This window comes from Mycteria americana, chromosome 14 (genome assembly GCF_035582795.1).
Source record: "Mycteria americana isolate JAX WOST 10 ecotype Jacksonville Zoo and Gardens chromosome 14, USCA_MyAme_1.0, whole genome shotgun sequence".
In the NCBI taxonomy this organism is placed as follows: domain Eukaryota; kingdom Metazoa; phylum Chordata; class Aves; order Ciconiiformes; family Ciconiidae; genus Mycteria; species Mycteria americana.
In genome coordinates, this window is record NC_134378.1 from 8,444,163 (window position 1) to 8,469,875 (window position 25,713).

Consider the following 25,713-nt stretch of genomic DNA (forward strand, 5'->3'; position numbering starts at 1 on the left):
TATTCTCTTCTTTCTTGGAAACCTCTTGAACCCTTTACAGGTGTGCAGATTTAATCTCTTCAGTTGATTCCTTCAGTGAAGGGAAAGTCTCCCCAGATGTAAGCCCCTGGATAGACAGGAAAATGAAGAGTTCCCATTTTAAAGATAGCTGAGAGCACCAACAAGCTGAGTGTCTCATCAAAGGCAAGAGGCATTTATGAGTAGAGTAAGGTGATTAGTAAGTCTGGCTGGCTGTCCAGAACTTCCTCATTCGAACTGCTGGATTGCTGTGCGCTTGATGCAACACATACACCATGGAAATAATAAATATTGTAACCAATTTTGGTATTCTGAATAAGTGTCAGAACATAAAAAGCTGAGTTTAATACTCTGAGGGGAAACTCAGGACCTGTCTCAGTTTCAGGGTCAAGGGAAATCTTAGATGCACAGCTGGGGGAGTCAAAGGCAGCAATGCATTTTCCTGGCTCCAGTTTTTGTCTTTCTTTTTGCAGAGGAGGGGAAAGAGATCTAGTTCTTTACTTCATGCCCTATAAAGACAGAATGCAGTTTGCACACAGCAGGAAAGAGCTCTTTTAGTTGTCCCTTGTCCCACAAAACAAAAAATGATTAGACCATCAAATACAGTTGTCTTTTTACTTTCTCAATCTGCTTGAAGTTCAAAAGGTTCTGCTTAAAGCAATAGCCCAAGTATTTTTAATAACCCAATAGAAATGTCCCCTGTTCAGATACCTTTCAACCTTCCAAACCCAAGACGAGTGCTCTGAATCCTGCCTGATAGAAGACACATCGTTATGACCATCTGGGCAGTGTTTTCTGAACGGCTTGATTTCAACTCTGACAGACACAGAGCATACAGCATACCAAACCCACACAGATCAGTAATGCTAAAATGACAACATGGATTAGACGATACAACATGAAAAGTTGAACAAATTATATTAAGACTTTTATCTTAATGCAGGATACATGTGCTTAATTAAAAATACAGAAACATGAAGAAAAATATAACACTATTAGTACACTAGAATCCCTCAAACTTAACTGGAAAAACCCTCTCAAATATTCTGTACATTTTTTCTTTTTACAAAACATTTGAAAATGCCAATCCTATAAACTGATATAAAAATATCACCTCTGGAACATTTTCCTAAAACCACGAAAAGTTCTGTTTCATGCAAAAACATACTATACAGCTTGTGTCATTTCAGAATTGCCCCCCTGCCCAGACGAGGTAATTGATCTTAGGTGCAAAATGAGCTGTAAATGCAGTAATGCTATAGCATTCTTACTTGAGCTCCTATAGCTGATCATCAATTAACTTTTAAAAGCCTTTTAAATTTGGCCCAACCTATGGTCAGACTGCTGTGGCCATTCCTACCCTTTGTAAAAAGGGCAAAAATAAAGGCCTTTCAAAAGTCCTCTGTCCTCTTCAATGAGTTATTTGTTTGTTCTATGGCATTGTACTAGTGCAGTGATTTTTATCGTGTGGCCTTAGCTCATCTAGAAACATCTGTGAAAGGTTAACTATAAAAAGCAAACCTATTGTTCTAAGATAATCAGGTCCTTCATCTTAATTCAGCACTGAAGCCAGGGTAAGCTTCAGAATACAAAGGCGTAACCCATTCAACTGATTGGGGTCCATGTACCAACAAATCTTTCTTCTGGTACACTTGATTGCAACAGTGCATCAGAGCCTGATTCTCAGGGTATATATGCTGGCAATTAGAACGACCTTAAACAAGCAGTATTATCCTCATGCCAAACTGTGTGATAAAAGAACTGTCAATTCTTTTACAAACTAAAAGGTGCTACTCTGAAATCCCAATTGAATATCCTCTTGCCAAAACCATATTTTTAAAATATTATTCACCTAACATTTACTTACGTTCTAATTCTGATATTCTTCAAATCAATGCTATAGCATTGCTACTGCTGAAGATAAGGGAGTCTGAAGAAACTTCACACATAAATATGAGTTTATTCTTTTTCCCTAACAAAACCGGGTTAACCAATGTTAAATTAGGTTCCTTGATGGTATTAATGCATAGTACTTCTGAATCCTGAAATGGGGCAGAGCAAGTACATCAAAAATATACTCAGTTGTCTTTCCTTATACCAAGTGCTCTCAATTAATGTATTTATGGCAATTAAAAGCAGAGATTTTTATATGTCTTTGTGATGTTTATCCTTTTTTCCATCTACTTTCCTGTTTTTCAAGTCATTAGAACTATATTATATATGTAAAGCACCATCAGTTTTCAAAGCGGTTTAACAATTTTTCTCCTTTGAATCTTCACAATACCAGTGGTAAGAAAATAGTTCCCCAGTTCCCTCCCCAAACTGCAGCAGGGAGGAAAAGTGAATTGCTCAGTATAGCAAAAGAAGTTGGGCATGGTGAGACTGAGTGCTCGGAAATCCATGTCTTAAGGACACTAGAATTTTTTCAGTATATATTAAACAAAGTCTCCTGTAGCGATGCAGTGTAGCGATGCTGCTCCAGTCCATCAAAACTGCTATTGCACTATGTTATTTAACACAAAACAGAAAGGATTTTTGCACAGGAAGGAATGGAAGGATCAGAACCCAATGGCACGAGAATGGTTTCTTGGTGCTAATCAAAGCCAGGACTCTCATTCTAAAAAGTGAGAAAAATACCTTTTGCTGTTTGAAAGCTTTTCTTCCCTGTTCACATAAACAGCTACTGCAGACTTCTCTGCATGGCGAATTTGAGCTTCATATTTCAACACTCTAGTGCTACACAAACACTAGTTTTAGATACAAATTGTACTGGGTAATTTGATTAATCAATGATATCCCATCAGTAAGTCTATGTGCTTTTGTGAATAAGCTGGTTTCATGAGCTGTTTGTTGGGTTGGGGGGGAGGGGGTTGCCCTTTTACCAATGAACAATGACCAGGTGCTTCGAAGCTGTGTCAGGTATTTATAATGCCAAGTGTTACGACAGACGAAATACTATATATGCTGTTATGGAAGCCGGAGTGTTTCAAATTATTTTTACTTTGCAATTCTGATTGTTAGGCCTTAGTGTTTTATAACTTCAAATCACTTTAGAACCATGAAATAATTAGTGCTCAAAATATTCCCAAATTAGCACTATTTGCTGATAAGAAAATATGACAAAGGAAAAAGGATTTGCCAGAGTCCAGGTGGATTTTTCTTTTCAATGTTTTATATTCTAAATGGAAGCGAGATGTATATTTGTCTAAATCTGTGGTTTCTCATCTAAAAATTCCAGTACTTCGGTCTGCAAGTCAATACTGGAATATGAAAATGTCTAATGCTAACAGATAACCAAGGCCTGGATTTGAAAAGCAGTTTACACCTTTGCAAATGCCATGGTCAAAATCGGACAAAGCAGGGACTGTTCACGCTGTCTCCTGTCACAGCCAACCACAGCTCTGCAGCCACATGGGGCTGGGCTGGGAAGGGCCGCCTTGTCCCGCTCAGAGAGGCTCTCCTGCCACTCTAGGCACCACCGCTTTGCCTTTTATGTGCCCCTTTGTAAACGTTGTTTCTTTTTTTGTCAGAGCCTGATTGGGAAAAAAAAGTTCCTAGGATCCAGAACAATTTCCAGCCAGTATTTATCCCCGATTACTTGTACTCCTTTTTCTCCTTGTGGCTATACTTATGTCTAGACTGAACTGTCTTTACCTTTCTCATTATTATCTTCTTATAAAGACATCAGCTATACTTGTGTCCTTCGGCTAAATAAATCAAGCTCTCCTGGTTTTATCTTGCAGAATTGTATCCACTTTATTGATACCATTTTAGTATCTTTCCTCAACATCTAGCTACTGCAATTTCACTTAATTATTTGGCTTCTGCACAGTGGCTTGAATACTTCTCCATCCCAACTGGAAATTTGTCTCCTAGTGCAGGCTGAACTTTCATGATTCTATCAAATTGCATCTGGGTCATCTTGTGACAAACTCTATAACCAAGGTCCTTTTATTATCAATTAACAAGAAATATAACAAAATATTTTGTTTAATCTTCAAGTGCATGAGTTAATATTTGTCCTGTAAAATTTCATTCCATTCATTTCATTCCATTCCCTTCAGTGTTCAAAGTCTTCCAGGGGGTTTTTTTTGTGTGTGTACCCCAGTCCTTCTCTGGATTAGTGCCTCCCAACTTAGAATCAATCCCAGCCTCGTAGTATCTGTGATTCAGTGATTAATGAAATTGCTAAGAAAATTCAGTCACAAGACTGATGCATATGAAATTCCACTTGCAGCTGTCACCCAACCCCCACTTTCTTTTCAGTGTTGCCTTCTTTCCTTTAGCCAGCTGCTTACACACCTCATCATCACGCTACTAGTTTCCATTTTCTCCATCTCGACTGTGTTTTCCATATTTTCCACACTTCCAGTGTATCAGACCCTACAGATCTATGAAATCTGCACTTGCTCATTGTGACAGGCCTGATTCTTACTTTGCTTTTAGCCATGGAAATTCTGCAGACCTAATCTACTCTCTCTACTTGCAGGTTGGCTTGTGCATTGCCCTCTTATTTTCCACTTGAACATATTTTTTCCAGCACTGGATTCTAACCTTGCAATTTTACAGCATCAAACCAGTTTTTCTTTTCTACCTTAATAGGAAGTCTGCAGTGAAACCACATCTGTAGCCGACACCGCACAAACAGGAAGAGTTTAGCTCTACACTGCCCGTTTGAGCTGATATCAAAACCAACTTTTCCCTTACAGTTTAAACTTCCGACTCCTCATCGCTCCATGCAAATATCAGAACTTAAACTGTTCAACAGAACTTAGAGCTAAGGAACTAAAGGGTATAATAGAAAAATAAGATCATACTTTCTGTCCTTATAATATAAACCAACTTTTAATAATAAAAACTTCTATCACGTTTTCAATGAGAATAACATATACATTTCAATGTAAAACAGTGCACAGTGTAAATGCCCTTAGATACTCTTCTATGCATCTTTAATGTTTACAGTGACTGCGTCTAAGCGTGGGCCAGGATCCTCACCAGGCTGTGTAAATTGCTGCAGTTCCGCTGAACAGAGCTGATGTAGACAAAGCGAGGATCTTGGCCTACGTGTTCTTTTTATTTTTGGGTGTTCCTACAGTTCTTAGAATACTAAGTACATTTTAAGTTGAGGATTCAGTAAAGAAACATCCATTTCTTCTGAAACAGCAAATGGCAAGAACAACTCTTCCAAAATTAACAAAAAGTGCATTGAAATAATGATCTGCTCATCTGGCTGCAGTCCAAATGGATACTTGGTAACAAACCCCTGTATCCGACAGCTGGCGATTGATGGGTTGTCCTAGTTCCCTGCAACAGGTTGCTGTAGGTCAGAGGAAACAGTTAAAAGTAAGAGATTAAACAAAACCCATTCCTTCCCCAAAATTCTTTCTATCTGTGAGTGAAGAAAAAAAATTAAAAAATTAAGAAACAAGGTTCAAAACAATTGCATCCCCAAACTTGTCATAAGCCATTTTGTGTTGAAGCGTAGATTAAAAACATTTAAGAGACCTTCATATCCAAATGGAAAAAGTCTAATTTAAGTTTTTGAGGCAGTCTGGATGTTAATAAAATAAAATTAAGCCAGCTAAAAAACAAACAACGTCACAAATAAAAACCCCAAACCTTTATTTTCTAGAATATACATCACTGCAAAGCACTTCTGGATCTCCTAACTATGAACTGTTTTAGACGAGGCTGTGGAGAAAGAGAGGAATGGTAAGTTCCTATTCACCCTCCTACTGCACCTGCTACCAGTGAAATTCGTTAGGGATGGGTGGTCATATTAAGGCACTCACTCCAAAAGAACATTATTTCTGTCCTGAGACTGCTGACATGTTTCAATTAGTTTCAGCCAGTAATTTGGAAAAAATTACTGTGCTTAGGATAATACTGACAGAATGGAGAACAATTTTTCAAACAAGAAAAAATAAAGTACATTATATACATGATTCCTTTTTTCTTTTAACTTAAAAGCATCCCTAATACATCTTAATAACTGTATTAAAGACTACTTAAATATTGAAAGATTTTAAATAATGTAGATTTTTTTTTCAGTAAACTGGGAGTAGCTGTGTAATTGCCAGCATATTGGTCCCATTTTAAACAATATAATTTTTATTTAAATCTTGTATATATAATAACATGATCGAAAACACATATTCCACTCCACATAAATAAGTATATGTTTTGTTCTGACCTGTTTTAAAAACTACATCTGTTCAAATAATCAGATTATAAGACTGAATTTTTCCTTTGTAAAGTTTCCTTTAAAATCCTTCACTCCCAATCTCTCCTCTTAAATACTACTGTATTTCCAGAGTACATAATAGGGCATTAGTAAAAAGAGTTAATCAAAAACCTGAAAGCTACAGTAAGTAAAATGAAGTAATGTTAAGAAGTATTATGGAATGTATACTCTGCAGCATAGACAGATTGGTTCTCACTGGGCTGAAGTGGAAAATTACTCCAGAAGAAATTCTTTATGTTCATATGTGAATAAACCATAGATTGTGCTATTCGTTGTTCAAAAGTGCAGGTCAGTTCATGAAAAAGTGGTGTTTATGAAGCTACTGCGCAAGGACACTGACCCAAATTATGCTGGCAATTAAACGGATGCCAGATACAGTACAGGGAGAGAGATATGCATCATTCTAGATTTTCGTAACCAACCCGTGTCTTGAAGTCCACAACTTTTAGGTGGCAGCACAAACAAGTCATCAGTAAAACCGCTTTCTTGAAATAGAAGTGTCGCTTTTCCAGGCATCTAGCAAATGGTAGTAACATCCATCTTAGCTCTGTGGTGTTTGTTTCAAGAATTTCTTCAAGAAGTCAAAGCAATATAAGAATCCCTGCACGTGCTGCAGGAGTTCAAAGGCAGATTTTTGGTGCCTGGGTCCAGCAGATTCATCTCCGACTAAACCAGAGCAATCTCTCTTCCTCTCTTGATTCAGCACCATCAGTGTCAGTTAGCATGGGTCCTCAGACAGGCCTGCTCAGAGGTGAATGCTTTAACAATGCTGCCACGTAGGTGCCTCTTATAAATCCCCATCTGTAGGTGGCTGGCACAACCTATAGAGTCTTTAAGGCAGATGAAGAGTACGGTGTTAAACATCGTAAGGATGATAACATAAAGTTACTTGCATAGTATATGAGAATCAGCTTCTCCTTTACCATTCTGCAAGCTTTAGAGGTAATCTGATATCAAGAATACCACTATTTTTAGTTTTAATAATTGCAAATTTAGAAGTGCCACTAGTGATTTATTAACTAAAGCATGTACAATCATTGTTTAAATACTGTTTGAGACTTTCTATCACTCCCTTTTAACTTTGGCCCAATTTGGGTCTTCAACAGTCCCTTCTCTCTGTTTCGTTTTAAACCCAGTTCAGCATTTTTCCTGAACAAAAGAGTTCACCCCTCATACAGACTGGGATACCAAACAGATAAAAGAACATATTTGCTTGTTGACATTGTTGAACAAACTTTAAAGTTAGTAATTATGTTTTCAGAGAAATTTTTTGAATCACAAGATTAGCAAATTGAGACCAGTGGTGAAACCTAAGTGCATCTTGACTGTCATTCATATATGACTTTGTGGTGGCTTTTTCTACTTTATATTTGAATAAACTCAAGCCTTTTACAACTTCTGTTTCAAGACTGCTACTACAGAGTTTGGCAAACCGCAATGCTAGGAAATATAATCCTGACAATTAACATTAATTCACCAGATCTCCTTTTAACTTTGCTCAGTTTTATTTCATATTATGATGATGGAACGCAGTAGGAACACATGTATCTATCTGAGCTTTATTGCCCTGAAATAATCCACGTAAATAGTCCTGGAATTTGTCCTTGTGATTCAGAGTGTATACAAAAGAAGAGAAACACCTCATCTTATGATTTGTTTGTAAAGCTGTTTCTTTTTGAACATAGCACGCTGTTACGGTCATAAAATGGAACCAAAGTAATGTACGGCCATTAATAAGGCAAAATAACCATGCTGCTAAAACGCTGATGTATGACACTGGGGACACGGTACAGGAGCCAACACAGACTATTATTTTATTCTTTTTTGAAAGAGCAATTACAATCCAACAGAAGGATAAGGTTCTAAATGAGAAATATTGTTCTTTTTAAGGTCTCAGAGAAAATAAACCAAGGCCAGACTGTTACAGTAAGCATAATCACAGTCTCTAAAGTTTAAAATAACTTCCTATAAACATTTTGAGGAGCAGATAGGGGGGAAAAAAAAAAAAAGAGGCAGGGCTTGTTTAAACTAACTCAGAAGTCTAAATGGGTGAATAAGATACCAGTGTTTTAAGGGAGTCTTCTTGACACTGAACCGATACGTTCTTTGGAGGACTCCAGCGCTAGCAAGTACACTCGCAGTATCTGAAAGGATGGCACAGACTTTACTGGATCTTTTCTGATGCCGATTCCTGCATGCCAGAACTGTTTTGCCTTCATGTAAACAATGCCATTAACAAGAGAAGAATCAGAAGTTTCTCTGATATTTGTACAGACTGATTCTGTAAATATTGTCACCTAAATCATGACGATTTGTTACCCATTGTGGGAAAATGCTGTGTTACACTTTATTAAAGAATATTCTCTTCTCTCTGATAAATGAAATTGGAAGAAATTGACCAGAAAGAGATACTTTTCTTAAAAATAATGGTATTCTCACCCTGCAGAAAGCGATGGTGAACATCTCTAGCTCCTGTTAGGTGCAATAGGATTCACAAATATACAGTGCTTTTCAAAGTCGTCTTCCAGACAAAACCTCATATAACCCTGGGCAACTGATCTTCCTTAGAGCTGCATTACTGTATGGTTACTCTGACTTGAAGTGCTTGCTCTTAAACCTGCTCTGCCATCACTAAACAGTCAAGCTCTTCTAAGCACACAATAGTATAGCCTACGAATCATCTTTGCATATCTGCAGTCAGATTTGCCATTCAGGAATTTTTCTTTCTAAGCATTCCTCAGATGGCTGTCAGTTGCTAGCTTTGCCAACTCACAGCAACAGTCCAAAAAAGACCCTTCTCTCTGATCAGCTATGTGTTATTCAGAAAATGCAGAAACCTTTGAAGTTAATGATCTGCAAATTGTAAGCAGCAAAGCTGATTAATCTACAGTGCACTTTGTTTAGTGCAGTGAGAAAGAAGAACAGGAATTTTTTCTTTTTTCCACTATTGCTGCTAAGGAGAACTTTGGTTACAACAGGAACTCCACAATTGTTACAGAAACATAAACCCAGCACTCAGATAAAATACATAATGCATAATAACCTACCGAGGTGCACATTGTGGCATTTGGTCCATCACTTTCAGATTCTTGGCAGAGATTTCAACCCTTGGTCCCTAAGGAAACAGAGAATTTATGGTACTGACAGTATCGATAAAGCATCTGATCCTTAGGGGAAAATATTGTAATGGGAGTATGGTTTCTATTTGAGAATCCATTAACTACTTTTAGAAGATTTGGAATCCATTGGTTGGATACATTAGTCATCTGTGTTTACTTAAAAGATGGAATTAGTCCCAAAGCACTTTACAAGCACTGCTGTCTAGCACTAGGGAATTTCTACTATTTAACACTGTGACTGAGACTTGGTTTTTTTATATACAGAAATTGTCTGAAATATACCAGATAGTCTCTACTTTCTAACCATCAAGGCACACACTTTAAGTAACGTACACTGAGGCATATATTTTAATTGCTGTAATGACTGTACATGCGAAAGTTAATTTGTTCCTGTCAAATCTACGCGTAGCTATTCAAACATTAATAGAAGTTTGACTATGTGGGTTTGTAGTGCACAAAATACAGTGCCACATCAAAATAAATTGGTGTTTGTACTATGAGGTTACTGGAATGAAAACGGTGGCATGTAGCAGACACACTTCCAATACTTACTTGCTTTCGCATGATGTCTGTAGCTTGCATGATACACTTGGGCAAAAGGCCATGACTTCGAGCCAGTATGGCTGCTTGCTCCAGGGACACGCTCAATGTACTTCTGAACATGGGAACAAGAGATATTAAATCACAGATCGTATTTTAGAATGCATAAATAGGTACGTACAGGACACTTACATGCGTATGACTTCTGTTAGCTGGTGTTCTTATATTTACTTTTACTTTTCTTATATTTACTTTTACACTTACTTTTTTAGGTTTTTTACTTACAAAACTATCAAATTACCTCAGTCCTGCATTTCCAGTCTCGTTACACCCAGATACTGCAACTGTTTGAGTCTCCAGCATCATTACTACAAGTCTACGTTTCACTGCTCTTCTGCACTGATTCATATAAAGTTATTCACAAATGAATCTTTTCTTTGCTCAATGGTTTTGAGACACTGGAAGAACAGTGCTGTGTTTAGAATCAATGCTTGCACAAACCAAGATTCTAAAGCTATTTTTGAGCAACTTCCTACATTTTCAGTGTGTGACTGAAGACAATGTTGACTGAAAGTTATATGCAATGAGATCAATCAGTCAGTTGCATTGGTTGATGCACTGAAACAAAAAAAAGTTTGTGTGTCCGTACGAATTATTAACAGAAGTATTAAAAGTCACAACCTACCCTAAAATAAAGATGGCAGTAGATTTAGCTCCTTATTATATTCCCTTACAATCTACCTTTCTATTACTTTGAACAGAATCAAATATATTGCTCAAATCTCTAGAAAGGACAAAAGTTCTCATCACACCAGTAACACACAGGTCTCTTAAATCTCACCTCTGCATCCCAGTGCCACACATAGTAATCTGACAGGCTCCAAGCCGATAACAGAGCTCAGAGGATATAGGTAGCAGGCCAGCTCCTGATGTGTTGCTGCTAGAATATCCTGACTGGGTTGGTTTTGTATTAATGAAAGACTTCATCAGCCTGCAAAGCTCATCCATTGCATTAATGGGGCGAATAAGCTAAACAAAGCAATAAAAAATGCATCAGTGGCATACTTACACCTTCAGTTATAAAGACATTTACAATTCTTTATCCTATGCCTAAACCCAATAATCTACACAAGAGTAACTGCCAAACAGTAACAACTATTTAGAATATATATGAACTTTGGATCTGGAAAGATACAAACAATTACTTAGGCTTGGGGCATTTTTTTGCAATTATCACAAATCACATAGATTGTTTACAATGTATATTACAATTGCAAAGATAGTCTCTGATTTTGTCTTCCCTGCGGTAGTACTTCATGCCTTACATGCATATTTTCACATATGTCACCTGCCCCAGTTAGACAGACTGCCTTTACAGGAGATGCTGGGAAGTACTACTTCCCTGTTGTTTTCTTCTATAACAGTGAAAAAAGCATAACTTGCAAATTGAACATCTGTTCATTTTCATGCATCTGTGGGAGAGGAAAATTAACTCATTCTGTCTAACATCAGATACTGTATTTAGCAGGGGCAGTCGGAGAGATATGGAGTCTTATTAGAGCCCAAGTTCAGGGTTTTGTGTCTACCCCAGTTCTGCACATTTTCTTCTAAACAAAAGAACTGTAGCCAAGCTTCAGAGAAATTCAGATCACTTCTGTAGGGTAGGGAACATTTTTTAAATGGTGTTTGGGTTTGTACAGGTCTGCCATATGGGTATCCCACGACTGGGATTTTAGAGAGGTAGAAATAATATTTCTATGACCGAATTTATTGTAGAAATAAACACAGTAACAATACCTGGTCAATCTTCACTGCAGTAGTATTGGAATCAGTGGGCAAATTTGATCTCTCTAGGTAAAATGTCCTGCAAAAAGGCCAGCAAGGACTACATTAGTTGGTGTGTCCTATTTCCAGCACATATATCTATACTATCTTGTACAAAATGTCTGAGAAGGCTATGCTAAAAATCTTGTACTTCAAGATCTGCTGTCTTATTGATCCATTTTGATTGCAGTAATTTACAGAGTCTGTACTAAAAGATTCCAAATTCCCTTTTTAATGTAATTTTAGCTCTGCACAAAATTCTGAAGTCAAATTAGATGAGAATTTAATCCTGTACAGTGGATGAAATTCCCATCTCATACTGCAGAACAAGTTTAACTGTGGGAAGAAAATTAAGAAGTTTCCCACACAATGAGGATCTCCAAAAATCATATTTGTACAAGAAACCATCAGGAATGGAATCTCTTTTTCATTAAATTTTAAGGTCCTTACCAAGGAGCACTCTTTTCAATGTCTTTTAAGGCAAAGGAGAAGCATGAAATACCTGAGTTTACGGTAGTATTGCTGCACTTTTTCAAGTGAAATACCATTAATTTGCTGTGGAAGTTCTTCTAGAGATGAGCCAGCTGGTTGTGATTGCCCCTCCATACTCTCCAGAGCTGAAGAAGAAAACATTTTACTAAGCCTATGTTATTAGTTTTCTTTTTATTAATTTATTTATTTATCTCTGTGTCATCTCACTGCTTAGCAAATGACTCTTGGATCATGTCAAGGCTGATTCTGTTACTGCATAAATTTAATGCATTTCCCATAAATTTAATGCATTTCCCAGTATGGGAATACAGTGGTAGTATCGTAAAGGCGAGCTTCACAGAAAGCAGTTCTATCTAACAGCAATTAATCCCCATTAATATCCCCTTGAAGGAAATTTCCTGTATTGTATTTTGGTGTGAATATTTGCTTATCAAGTCAATTTCCAGCCCAGATGATTCTGTCATGGTGTATGCTTTTAAAAACACTTCTCTGTAGCCTGGGAACATCTCCTGATACCCTACTAGATCAGATTGTCCATGCATTCCAAAATAATGTCTCTATGGCCTTTACAGGAAGGTATAAAAAAGCCCCAAGGCATATCTTGTTCTCATGACTGTGTCTTATTCTAAAATCTAGCACTCCCCAGGTCTTACTAGAATAGAAACATCTGCTTCTTAAATATGTCTGTAGTTCTCAGCTGCATTATGTTAAGAGCTTCATGGTCATTCTTTATTTTGAATCTTTCAGCACCATCGGTTAGCTTATTTTTCTCAAGAAAGCTTTTTATAGACACCTTTTGTAAAGAGCACCGTGTGCAGTTTCAAGCTTCCCCCATTCTGAAACCGAGAAGGCAGTTTGGAGAAGTAGTAGCTGTCAAGATAAAAGATAACCTTCAAGGCCTGACGACTTCCTTCAATGTGGTAGAAGACATGAGTATCTGGAGAAATAAAGATAAAACACTTGCTGCTTTACCACTGCAGGAGAAATGCAAAACCATTGCTATCTGAGTTTGTTAGATATCTAATGACATTTCACATCTCCACCATTAGGTGAGTAAGGGAGAGCCTTTATTGAGAGAATGCTGGCTCTGAAATATTATACTTAAAAAGAGACACCGTTCGCATGACCTAGCATGATGTTTGATGCTAATACAATAAACATGCTTAATAATTAAAATCCCATCCAGTTTCATGGCATCTCATAGTCAGTAAACATGGAGAGAGATCTGGCAGGGTGGAACACAGGACACAGAAGAGCTGGGGAGGGACAGTCCTTCTACCTTAGGTAACGTGGTGAATTACAAACAACTGTCAGGAACTGCTCATCATCTGTCATATCTCCCTGTGTGCGAAATCACACAGGTATGGTATGCTGGCACAGACCATAGTTACAAATCACAGAACATGCCACCAGCATCCCCCGATGTCAGTCCTGCTTTTTATGCTGTGTGTTTGCAGTGGAAGCTGAGGGAATGCAACAGTGCTTCAGAGAAGCTGCTCAGTGCTCTCCAGGTCTGACAAGGTCTGTTAGGTTTATAATCATGGAGTCTATTAACCCATAAAACACACAAGAAAAAAAGAACTTCAAAGAAACAGAGAATACTCACTTGCTACAAGACTTTCATCCAGCTGCTTAAAATAGAAAGCAACTTTGTCCAATTCAGTCAGTGTGACCTGGATGTCTTCCAGCATGGTACGCTCCTCCTTCTGTAGAGCAAAGAAACAGATATAAATAGGTTATAATCTGCCAGAAAGAGATCAATGGCAGGAAGGTATGGTTGTTACGGGCATGCTTTGGTTCAGGAGACCTAGAGCAGAATGTGGGGCTTTCCATTAATTCCATCCCAGCCAGGTAATTACCAATGGCTCTTTAACTTGTGATACAAGTTTAGCTACCCTTTGCCTAGATGTCATTTGATGTGATTCACAGAGAGTAGAGAGGTTTCTCCAAACTTTACTCTATACCTACAAATGTGAAGAACAGCCTATCAGTTACTGCAAAATAAATGTCCATACGTTCCATGCAATGTGAAGAAATACTAGTTACATAGGCATATAGTTTGGATTGTATCAAACCACCCCACCCCCCCCAGTCTACAATGTTTACAAAGTCCAAAAAAATGTCGATTCTCTACAGTGTCAGAGCTACTTGTCTTTTTTATGCTTTTTTCTTAACATTTTTACAGTTACGGTAGCTTATCTACTGTACCTATGGCTTATCTGTTCATTAGGTGCAGATGAACTATGCAAGACCAGCTCCTCTCCTCCTTAGACATGGTGCCTCAAATATCAGCACCACGGAAGTGAGAGCGAGACTGCAGTCTATCTGTTCTATAAAAGTGACCAATGTATGAACAAAAGCCTAGATTTTCAGGTTGTCCGAACTCTTGAAATACTCAGAACTTTTTCACCTATTTGTTGAAATGTGTGTTTTCACCAGAAGATGGCAGGCCACACATGCGCCACCAACAACTGAGCAGTAAAACCTCCGTAAATGCAGCAGCATTACTCCAAATACGAAGGCGGACAGATTCCTATAGTGTTCTAGTGTGACAGTGGGTCCTGTATTTGTGAGAAGATGAAAATAATGGGATATGGAATATTGGCACATGGTTGTCAGCAGCGGGAATCTCCAGAGGTTGCTGTAGTGAGAGTCTAAACATGCTGCTAGAATGAAGGGCTCTGGCTGTGCTGTGGGTGGCAGAGAAGCATACAGGCAAGTGTGAGCGGACCCAAGGGTGCCACAACTCTTCATCTTACCACAGTGGGGGAGAGAAGAGACTGGTAGTTTAGTAAAACACCAGTGGCTGCTATCTGTTCCAGCCATTTTCTGCTGGCGTCTCTGCTGCTCTCTTCGTATTCCCCATTGTTGTTGTATCGATAGTTGAGAGCAGCCAGTAACTGCTCTGAAAAGGTGCAAATAGCAGCCACAAGAGACTGACAGAAGATGGAATCACGTCTCAGCTGTAGCTCAGTATCTGCCAGAGAAGGGGAGAGAAACACAAAGAAGTCATGAGTGTATTTTTCTTTAATCTCACTGCCAAAGAAGCAGTTTGCGTGTGTGTGTCTGCATGACATTCGGCTTCTGCTGTAGCTTTGCACAGACTTAGCAGATAACCTCTTCTTGCTGTGTGACCTGGGTGTATAGATGAAGACAGCATAGCTGGAGTACACACATGTTTGAAAATTTTCTAGTCCACTTGCCTGCTTGTTACTACCTCTGCCATCTGCATGCTCATTCTTCTGACTGGGAAGAGCTGTAACTTGTTAGTGCCATATCTGGACTGATTCCCCTCTTTTGATGTTTACAGGAGCAAGAGAATTCTTGAAAGAAGGTGTCTGCCATTACTTCTCTCCTGGGCTATTAGAGATTCATCTTCCCCCACCCATCTGTATTTTGCGGGCTTCCCATATGCTTAATGCATTAACTGGGCCTGCCCATACGGTACCAATTGGTTTATGTTTCCTGGGAGAATTTCCCCTGTGTTAACTTTGCTTCCAGTCCGCCTGCCAGGCAGCCACATGCTGGTCAAATCAACCTCGTCACACTTAAGGGGATTGCAGGCCAAAGAGGCACATGAATAAGTGAAGAGCTACTTCCCAGGCACCCTGGGCTCCTCCAGCAGGCACTGCAGTACAGCAGTCTCTCATTGTCAAGGCAGTGTTCCCCAGAGAAAGAAGCTGAAGACATCACCCAGAGGCTTTGAAGATCTGGATTATTTTTATAAAGCACTGAACACAATAGACTGACTAACACACTCCAGGCCCTGGGCCATATTCTCAACTTAAGGGCAACCAATCCTTCTAGCAGTACACCTCTGTACTGCTGGAAGTAAGGCAAAGAGAGCTTAGGACTGCCCTCAAGGCAAGGGAATCCCTGGTGCCATAAAGCTGCCATAGCCAGTCCAGTGCCATCTGCTCCTCCATTCTTTCCAGAAGATGTTCATGGAAATGCTGCAGGAGATGAGGCACAGGTAGAGACTTAGGCAGTCATTATATCTGCTATCAGTAAAAACAACCTTTATGGACACTAGGCTGACGCCACAGGCTGGTTTGGACAGACTCACGGACCAGGCCTGGCAGGAGCTGAGAGGTGACTTAGAGCCATACAAATCTCTCATCTTCATTCTATGAAGACTTGAGAATCAGGCCTGGCACAGTGAAGTAATGACAGCCTATTCCAGTTATTTATTACCTCATTTTCAAACAAAAGTACACCAAGTAGGTGTTTCAATTACAGAAAGACTGCACATTCGCTCCTGGGAAAGGCCTGTCCCTTGATCTGTGAGCACAACGTTTCATGCATGGTAACAGATTAATGATGTCCACAGACTATTCAGGTGCTGCCTGCAGATTTAGGTTTTCAGTCTGCTCCTGGCTATAATTTCAGTATACACAATCCTAACTCCTAACGTGCCTGCTCTGTTTGGAAAGATGACAGAGTCCATGGTCTCACAAAGTTGTGCAATAGGTCTCATTTTTGCTGCATGTTCTCACCACAGCAGGAAACAGAAAAGGCCATCTGGGAAGGAGGACTGTGCAAAGGAAAAAATGAAGACAGTAAAAAGAAAAACAGTGCTTGTGAAACACCAGCAACCAGCCAGGTAACACAAGCAGCCTACAGTGAATTGAAATAATGTAAAACTGAAGAACAGATGTCAGATGCATGGAAAAGTTGCCCTAGATGCAGAGCATGAGAAATGTTAGCATAAAATGCCAGGGAAAAACCTAAATGCTAAGGAGAAAGATAACATTCTGATGTATGCACATGCATGCACACAACTGTGAGTGTTAGGGACTTCTGCATAGATGATGCTGCTTTGCAACAAGTCAAAACCCCTTACCTGTGCATTTTAACAAGGCCAAGAGCAGCTGATTCTTCCCATCTAAAACAGTGAAGAAAAGGAATGCTCTAGTCAACATGATACCAAGGTAGATTTGATTGCATTTGTTAAGTCTCCTCATTCCCCACAATCCCTGGCCCCTGGGTGGCCATTTCTATTTACTCTAGTAGTCCTTACTCGCACAGACATGTTAATGACTGAAAAAGAACCAAGGTGTAAATCAAAGAATTTTACAGGCTAAATGCTCTGTTAACTACCATGAATTACTGGAAACAAATTGCACATGTAGATGAATCCCTAAGGAGGTGATTTCTGTCCAGTGCTTTGCACTGGACTGTAAACATCAGATTCAGCTCCTGTTCCAGTTCAAGCAGATTGCAATGGTTTAGGATGTTGTAGTATCTGATTAGCATTAATTTCATTTTGGAATATACCAAGCATCTTTCCCTCCATTTTCTAAAAGGGTTAAAAAAAGCACAGGGAACTAGATCAGGCTGGTATCATTCTGTCTGAATGGGCTGACGAAATACAATATGGGAGAGAAAGTTCTTTGGAATTGCTGCACAGGTGAGATTTTACCATACAGCACAGGGACTCCGCAAAAAATAACCTGTTTTACCTGTTCTTCTCTAGAGCCCAGTACAGCCTTATTACAAATTGAGATAAAATGAACTGCTAGACTTGATTAGATCACAATCTTTTCTCCCTGAAGCCAATAACAAACTTTTCCTTATTTACAGACCTTCCACATATTTTTGTATGATTTCAACGAGGTTCTTGATGCGCAATGGAAGATTCCACGGATCTTCTTGAATGCTGGCTTGAATATTATTCCGGCACCTAACTGTGGTTTCTTCCTTCTGTTTCAATTCTAAAAAAAAATGGATTTTGTTAGCCATTAAGGAAATGCTACATAGCTGAGAGTGGCTTATGAGTTATAATGTGTATACAGATGAAAGCAGAGATACAGTATCAACAGCAACAACTGTGAATGAAAAAGGTTCTTAAATAGATCTAATACAGAAGGAAAAAAAGGCTATTCCTGTAATCTCATGATCAGCAGTCTCCTAGCATTGTTTTCAGGACTGTAGACTAAAAGTTAAGTACATGGGTGACATGCACAGTGAAGGGAGCTCTGCACTACTCACAAAGCACAGAATTCCCTTCTGTTTTCTCTGCCTTTAATAAAGTGCAGGCAGCTGTATTGAGTAGAGTCTCTGGCTGTGCCCAATACAGATCAGCTTTTTGGCTGCAGCTGTCACATCCCATAATACTGATGAGAAGTTATGAAATATTCTGCTTTCTTTCACCTGTGGGAAGCTAATTATTTAATTACAGAGTAGAGGATTTATTCTCCATGACTTAGCTATGTAGCTAAGCCAAATACCCCATTGTTGGCTACAAAATGCATAAGCAGAAAGAAGCACAGAAAAACTGTGCCAAATAACTGCTCGTGAACAGAAATGGGACAGCATTCAAATTTACATCCATCACTGAAAGGTGTCCATGGTAGCTATTAAACAGACACTTTGGTCCAGGATTCCAGCTGAACGTAAGCAGGACTTGTCTGTTCCTTCAGGTGATGAATGTGGGATCTTCAGTTAACTTCAGCTAACTAAAAGATTCTCTCAGTGTAATTAATCTAATTTTAATAAATGAGACTCTGTTTAAGCAAAATAAAATAAAGGAAGTGAACACAAGGTGTCTGTTATTTCTTCACTTCATTCAAACAGTGCATGGAGAGACTAACATATTCTACATAAATATGAATGTGTTTGTAGAGATGAGTTCATGTAACAGAACTTCATAGGAGTTACTTCTGGAGTCAGGAAAAGAAAAGCAGAAAAAGCTCTCTTCTAGAGTTTGTCACTGTAACTCAAAATTAGAGCTTGTCAAAGGCTGAAGCGTGACTACAGCACCTGAAGCATAGGAGGAATAGTAGAAAACATTTGAGATTTCAAGTGGGAAAGGAAATGCAGCAAATATTCAGAAAATAAAGTCCTGTGTATTTCAGTGAAAGAAGAAACCACATCCTGGGCCCCAAAACCATTAAGACCAAAGTCTCATCATGCTCCCTGAGGAAAAAGAAAACACGGTATCATTTGTTTGCTCTCTATGGGAATCAGTTTTCAAAATAAGTGTCATGTGAGGATGAGTTTACTCTGGCAATTATCCATCTGAAGAAAAGCAGAATAAGTCATTAAGCAAACTCAGGCAGAACCTTTTGGTGCCTCAAATCTACAGTGGTCAGCCCCTCATCAGCTTATCAGAGTGCTCATTTACCTTGTATCTGACCTTTTGAGATACATTACCTTGTACCTTTTGATATACCTATCTGTGTTCACATCAAAGGATAGATTTGGAGACTTGTGAAAGAGCTGTGAGGATTCAGCAGCATATAACAGAAAAGAGTTCTCTGTGTTTCAGAAGGAATTCATGTGAAAATGACCTTTTAAGGATGCAAAATTTTGGTGGTCAGACACGGTACCTGCCTTTTAATGTATGCCTGGGTAGACTGCATGGTTAAGTCTGTGTGGCCATATAGCATGTGTGCATTCATGTTAAGCTCTTAAGTCCTAGCAAATCACATCATTAAATGCAATCAACCTTTTTCTTTACCTTGCAAACTGTGGTCCATTGGAAAGTGCTTGGTTTCTTCAAAGGCCTTAGTTATTACTGGTCCTTTTAGAAGTGCATTGATTGCATCAACCTACAATTGGAACATTTTCAACCAGCGTTAGTAAGACTTGCAGAAGAAAATCTGAACAGAACTCTTGCGGGGAAAATGCAAAAGTCATTACACTATTTGTATTTTGGAATGATTTCTCGTTGACAAATAGCATTAAGACTTTTTAACCATGAACTGGCCTCAAGAGCTTCACACTGAATACAGCATTTTGCACAATGATGATCTACATGCTGATGAGATAAAAGATAATACAAAACAATTCTTTGGTGCTATACATCTATAAAGTCATCTGTTGGCTAAACTTGTGAGGACTCTCCTGAGATCTGTAAATGTGATCCATTTTTAGGAAATTTTTCTTCACCGAGAGGGTTATCAAGCATTGGAACAGGCTGCCCAGGGAAGTGGTTGAGTCGCCATCCCTGGAGGTATTTAAAGGACGTTTGGATGAGGTGCTTAGGGACATGGTGTAGTGGTGGTTTTGGCAGTGTTAGGTTTATGGTTGGACTCGATGATCTTAAAGGTCTTTTCCAACCTATATGATTCTGTGATTCTGTGATTCTGTGATTTAGACCATACAAGGCATTAGAATTCTGTTCATCTTTTGCTTTTTTTCATGAAAGCTTTTTTCCCCTCAGTCTAATGCCTGAGATAAGGCAGGTCAACCTTGCTTAAATCACACAAGGCAACTTGAATGTTGACAAAACTGCTTCCTCAAACTGTCCTATAATATACTTGCTTATGCTGTACCCTAAAATCTTCATAGTTTGCCTTCCCTCAAAATATGATTTAATTAAACAATTCGATATTTCCAATTTTTTGTATTGACATGGATAAAGAGAAAGCAATTCTGTGTAAGAGTAATGCTTTACATACCTGGTTAAAAAGATGTTCCAGACAGCCATGAAGTTTGTCCTGTTTGTCTAAAGGAATCCTCATATCATTGGGAAGCTCATCTCCTAATGAAGGAAAGATGAAAAGCTTTTAGCTGTCTTACCAATGTAATCTGTGATGAAGCCACAGATGACACAAGCACATCTTCACACTGGAGTGGGTGAAAAATGATTGCTGCTTTATCTCTAATTCATAGATCAAAATACTCATGATTTTTCATATAACACAAATGTTGAAGAACTGAAGAAGTTTATCCCTGCCTAATACCTCTTCCATATTCCAAATTTACTGTGGTTCATTAGGAAAAGAACAAATGCCTATCTTCATGTTCTTGCGATTAGTTTTGAAGAAACCACATTTGTGACTGAAACATGCAAGTGCTTATAATCAGCAAAGACTTACCATCTCTACTAAGGGATCTGGTATGAGAACTATGTATGTAACCTATGCGTATACTCACCTGATCCCATCTCATCACTGCCCAAGTAAGAGCTATTACTCCGTACGCTGGTGTACGACAACACTGAGTCCCGGTTACTGTTACATTCACTATTAAGAAAAGCAAAGAAGGTGATTGGAAAAAAGCTGTCCTTACACCCACTCTCATATACTATCATTCTGTTTTTATTAACACTGCAATCCCCAAAACTAATTCTGTTACGCATATACAAAAGAAAAGCTAATTACATGCAGAACAACCCTTAAGAAAGGCCTCTGGGGGTGGCACTGTAAAAGGATGTCTTTTTCCATTTGTAGTGACCACTCGATGCTTAATATATTGCCTGGATCCTATAAATAATGAAAATGGACTTCCCTCCACGGACCTCATCTGGGTCACATCATTAAACATGCTCTATGAGCATCGAGTAGGGGAGAAATAATTGAAATCTATGAGATTGAATCTCCACTAAACTCAACATTTGTTACCAATTCTCAGGGTATTAACAGCATCCAACTCCAGCATACACTGAAGCTGCAGTAGCACAGATATTGGAGATGGGAGAGGAAATTTCAGGAATCTATACCATCAGAGAATCAGGCACTGCAGATCCTAAAATTACCTCAGGAAGCAAAGGAGTCACTACAGTTGGCTTCACACCAATGTTGGCTCGTGCACACATGGAAAATTCTAGTATGAATCTCCTCTGTTTAAAGTTCACTTTACACTAACCATAACTTAATAAAAGTAATCAAAAAGGCTATGGATCTGAGTCTGTCCCCCTCCAATTAAGTGACACAGTGTTTTTAATGGTACAAGCCCAAAACAAAGCCTACAAAATTCTCCATATTGTCTCTTCCTCTGTTTTTATTTTAGGCTGTGACGAGAGAAATACAGGAGCAATTGGAAGAACCCTAACTGGGGTTCTTGCCTGTCCTTTGTTAAACCTATTATCAAAGAAATCTATTTTTTCTGAAGAAGATTTATACTTATGGCAATTACTCTGCAGTACAAACCCTTATGAAATTTGACTTACACCTCCAAATGATCCCAGAGAAAGAAGCATGGCTAATGCAAACAAGATATTTTCTTATCTATAATTTGCTTATTTTTGTAGTTCATCAGTAGTTTTTCAGATCAAAACCCATTAAAATACATTTTATTCCCCCTTGAGTAACTATTATCTGTAATATAAGCTTAATTCTCTGCCTCTGTTTAATAAAGATAAGACAGAATAATCTTTCTCACATTTATGTGTAAAATTTTGAAACACGTGACAGACCCACAGAGACTGCTTTTGATGTCACTTTGTTACCCAGAATAGATTAGCCTCAATTATAGAAACCATTTAAATGAAACAGTGTTCATAAATGGGATTCCTATTAACAATGAAAGAAATACAGCACATTTCAATAGAAAAGCTTCAGAGCACATGTGCAGATTTAAATCTAGCACAATAAATAGATGCCACAGATCTCAACATTGTAAGTCCTGGTTCTGTTTCTTTACTGACTTCATATTTGCTGTCCTTGGAGGTGTTCAATATTCAACTGGACAAGACCCTGAGCAACCAATCTTGTTGGACCTGTTCTGAGCAAGAGATTGGACCACGTGGGCTCCATAGACCCCTTCCAACATAAACTGTTCTGATTCTGTCATTTTTGAGTCCTGCATGAATTACTACTTGTACTAGTAAAAAACCAGCAGCAAGTAAAGAGTCAGGCCTGTAGCGCTGAAGTTTCAAAGATGCATCATGCACTCAGGTTACTCTAATCCTCCCAACTCACTGTAAAGTGTCTTTACTCCTTTGTAAAGGCAAAGTCCTATGGCCTTACTACAAATGTGAAAATGGCCCATTAAGGATGTAAAATTGCAGTGATCAGACATGACTGCAACTTCTTATTCTATTTCTTCTGAAGCCGAATTTCCAAATGTTTCCTCCCAAGAAAGACAGATTTGGAGTGTGTGAGATTTCCTTTGGTAGCAGATATTCCTGGAGAAGCAGCAGTCGTCAATCATGTCCCAAAACCAAGATTTTGAGACACCTGATTAAACATTTGCATTTGTGGTTTCAAAGGCCCATTAAAACAAAAAAAACCTCAATGTCCATTTCTGTTTCTCAGTGTCTTAGACTTTTGGGAAAATTGTTTGCAGAACTGAATGGAAACATTCCCTTACAATAGCGGCTATTATAAGACCAAGCAGTCTGCAAACTCTGCTGAGCTTCTGTAGTTTCCAGCTATATGATATAGAAAGGGAAAGTCACACTAGACCTATTTATTTCATTTTATTCAATTTTCTTGAAGCATTGGTATTTTGGCATTGTTATGAGAACAGGTTTTTTCCTGTGTATGTCTCCATGGTAATAAATGTAATGAAATAACTCTAGCTAGTGAATACTTTACTAAGTGAATACAGAATAATTGACTGACTGGAAAATAACCTGCTTGTTGAATCCATACCTGGCTTAGAACTTCAAAACATTATATTAGCAATGTAAAAGTGGCACAATCTTCAGACTAACCTGTAGGAGTCTCTGAAACTCATTGTGTCATGTCCAGAGTCTTCCTGGTCCTCCTCAGAAACTTTGAAACAGACCTTCTTGATTCCACCATGCTCAGCTTTGTCAGGATCACTCTCTTCTGTTCCCAGGGAAGGTGGAGATGTCTCCTCAGTAGATGGTGGCTCACAGGCACCACCTTCTGTAGGTTCTGTTATGGTGGACAAAAGTCTGCAAATGTAAAACATACAGCTCTCAGGGACTGGTGGGTAGTCTCACAAATGAGGTATAATGACTAAGGCTGGAATTCAGCTATGTGAAATCAAAAGCAACTTTGCCAGACTTTTGCGTAGACTACAGCTACGTAAAACTGCGAGCTCTGAAAGGGGTTCATTGAAATCCATGAATCTCAGTTCACAAAAGGTCCTGTTTCCCTAGGTACCCTACCTCCATAAGGTACAGCTTAATCACTGTAACCATGGTGGCCTGAAAGGGCTCTGTTTTTAATTTGCCAAAGTCTTCACTTTCTCCATCCAAGGCACTGGGTTTCTCCTCTGGGGCAGGGCCTCAGCTCGCTGGCTCTACCCAGCACCTACTGCCCTTTCTTAAATATGTTTGAGCCAAGGCTCCACATGCTTTACAGTCAGTTGAAGTTTTGGTGTACGATGGGCTGTTCTTTTTTGTTACTGGGCTTTCTGGAAGTGGCTGTGAGCAGCTTAGGGCAGCTTATGGCCTTCTCCCACACAGATCACCCCTGCAGCCCCTGCTACCAAAAGCCTGCCAGTTATGCACAATACACAGATGTACTACTCAAATCCTTCATTACTACTACTAGGAGACCCATGATGAGAAAGAGAAAAAGACAAAGATGAAAAGAGGAAAGGAAAACATTAGGTGCCATGGAGAAAGCTGCCTGAAATGACAAGTTTTGCTTAGTCTGCCTTATGACAGACAAAATCTCAAGGGTAGGGACTCTGTCATGGAATTCCAAAACTGCTGTTGGCACCAAAGATTCTTATATTGGAATATATAGTAAGCAAAATAGTGGCTGTTGAATTCAGGCAGACTTTTAGGAGCAAAGGACAGTAACAAGTACACTGGTGGTTCTACACAGGAGTAGGTCTGACACAACCAGCAAGGAGCTGTAATGCAAGCGCGTGTGCGAAGAGGTGAGTGTAAGAGTATGACAGCTGGGGCCAATAAGCACAATGAGTTTTCTGAGGTTAATGCCTCCATTTTATCAGAATTGCTCTCTGCAGTAGTGCATATGGGATTCTTTACTCACTTATTTATCTGAATGACATATTGCTTCATTTCCTTCACTGCAATGTCAAGTTTGTTAAAAAGGTGCAAGTATGAGTCCTGTATCTCCCGATCTTCCTGTTTCAGCAGAAAACTGAGTCCCCTTTCTTCCTGAATCGTTCCTCCATTCTGCTGGCCAAAGCTACCATCAAGATCTCCATCTTCTGGGGTCAGACATCTCCAGGATGGTGCAGCCATAGTGGTGATGCAATGTTGAGTATATGAGACTGGATTTAAGGTACCTACTAAACATTGAAGGGTCTAGTTAGTATGGCTCTCATGACTTTTCCACTCCACCCCAATAATGATAGTTTAGGATAGGTGGAATTTTAACAGGAAGACATAAAAGTGCATAGAATTATTTTACATAATTACATTCCATGACAAAAACATTGTTTAAAAAAAAAAAAAATGTTTTTTTTTCTCCCTGGCACGCCAACTAGATGTTCTGAATTTACTGCAGTCCAGAAACAGGTTAAATTATGGAAGTAAAGACAAAAAGTGTCCACACATATACTCATACAGACAACATGGATAGTATCTAAAAGCATTTGTTGAAATGTTAATGAATTCAGGTTCTCAGGAGTTGATCTTTGTTATTATTCCAGCTTTACAAATATTTACACACACATACATATATATATCTCTCTCTATATAAAAAGAAATAGGATTATGTCCTTATAGAAGATAAATAAAATTCCTTTTCATTTAAAAATGTTGACGCTCTGGAATGGTACTTTGCTAACCACCTTAGCTTGCATTAAAAATACTATGGAATTTTAATATCTTCAAGCTAGCAGGGCTTCTTTATT

General features: G+C 38.8%; 1 protein-coding gene across 4 annotated transcripts in view; it reads right to left on the bottom strand.

The window, feature by feature from the left end:
• Nucleotides 1-5,071: 5,071 nt before the first annotated feature.
• Nucleotides 5,072-25,713, bottom strand: part of PREX1 (phosphatidylinositol-3,4,5-trisphosphate dependent Rac exchange factor 1) — a 173,106-nt gene continuing 152,464 nt past the window's right edge. The window contains exons 25-40 of one of the 4 annotated variants that reach the window (XM_075516828.1): nt 24,885-25,143; nt 23,624-23,830; nt 21,121-21,209; nt 20,643-20,725; nt 19,700-19,790; nt 17,823-17,951; nt 17,081-17,122; nt 14,997-15,214; nt 13,844-13,943; nt 13,031-13,174; nt 12,248-12,362; nt 11,719-11,785; nt 10,763-10,950; nt 9,934-10,036; nt 9,310-9,377; nt 5,072-5,335 (exon numbers count right to left, since the gene is read on the bottom strand). In XM_075516828.1, coding sequence (XP_075372943.1) covers nt 5,209-5,335; nt 9,310-9,377; nt 9,934-10,036; nt 10,763-10,950; nt 11,719-11,785; nt 12,248-12,362; nt 13,031-13,174; nt 13,844-13,943; nt 14,997-15,214; nt 17,081-17,122; nt 17,823-17,951; nt 19,700-19,790; nt 20,643-20,725; nt 21,121-21,209; nt 23,624-23,830; nt 24,885-25,143 — 2,030 coding nt within the window. In that variant the 3' untranslated portion in view covers nt 5,072-5,208. Of the gene's footprint in view, nt 7,093-9,309; nt 9,378-9,933; nt 10,037-10,762; nt 10,951-11,718; nt 11,786-12,247; nt 12,363-13,030; nt 13,175-13,843; nt 13,944-14,996; nt 15,215-17,080; nt 17,123-17,822; nt 17,952-19,699; nt 19,791-20,642; nt 20,726-21,120; nt 21,210-23,623; nt 23,831-24,884; nt 25,147-25,713 lie in introns of all 4 variants that reach the window. The other 3 variants (XM_075516830.1, XM_075516827.1, XM_075516829.1) reach the window with 3 other exon arrangements.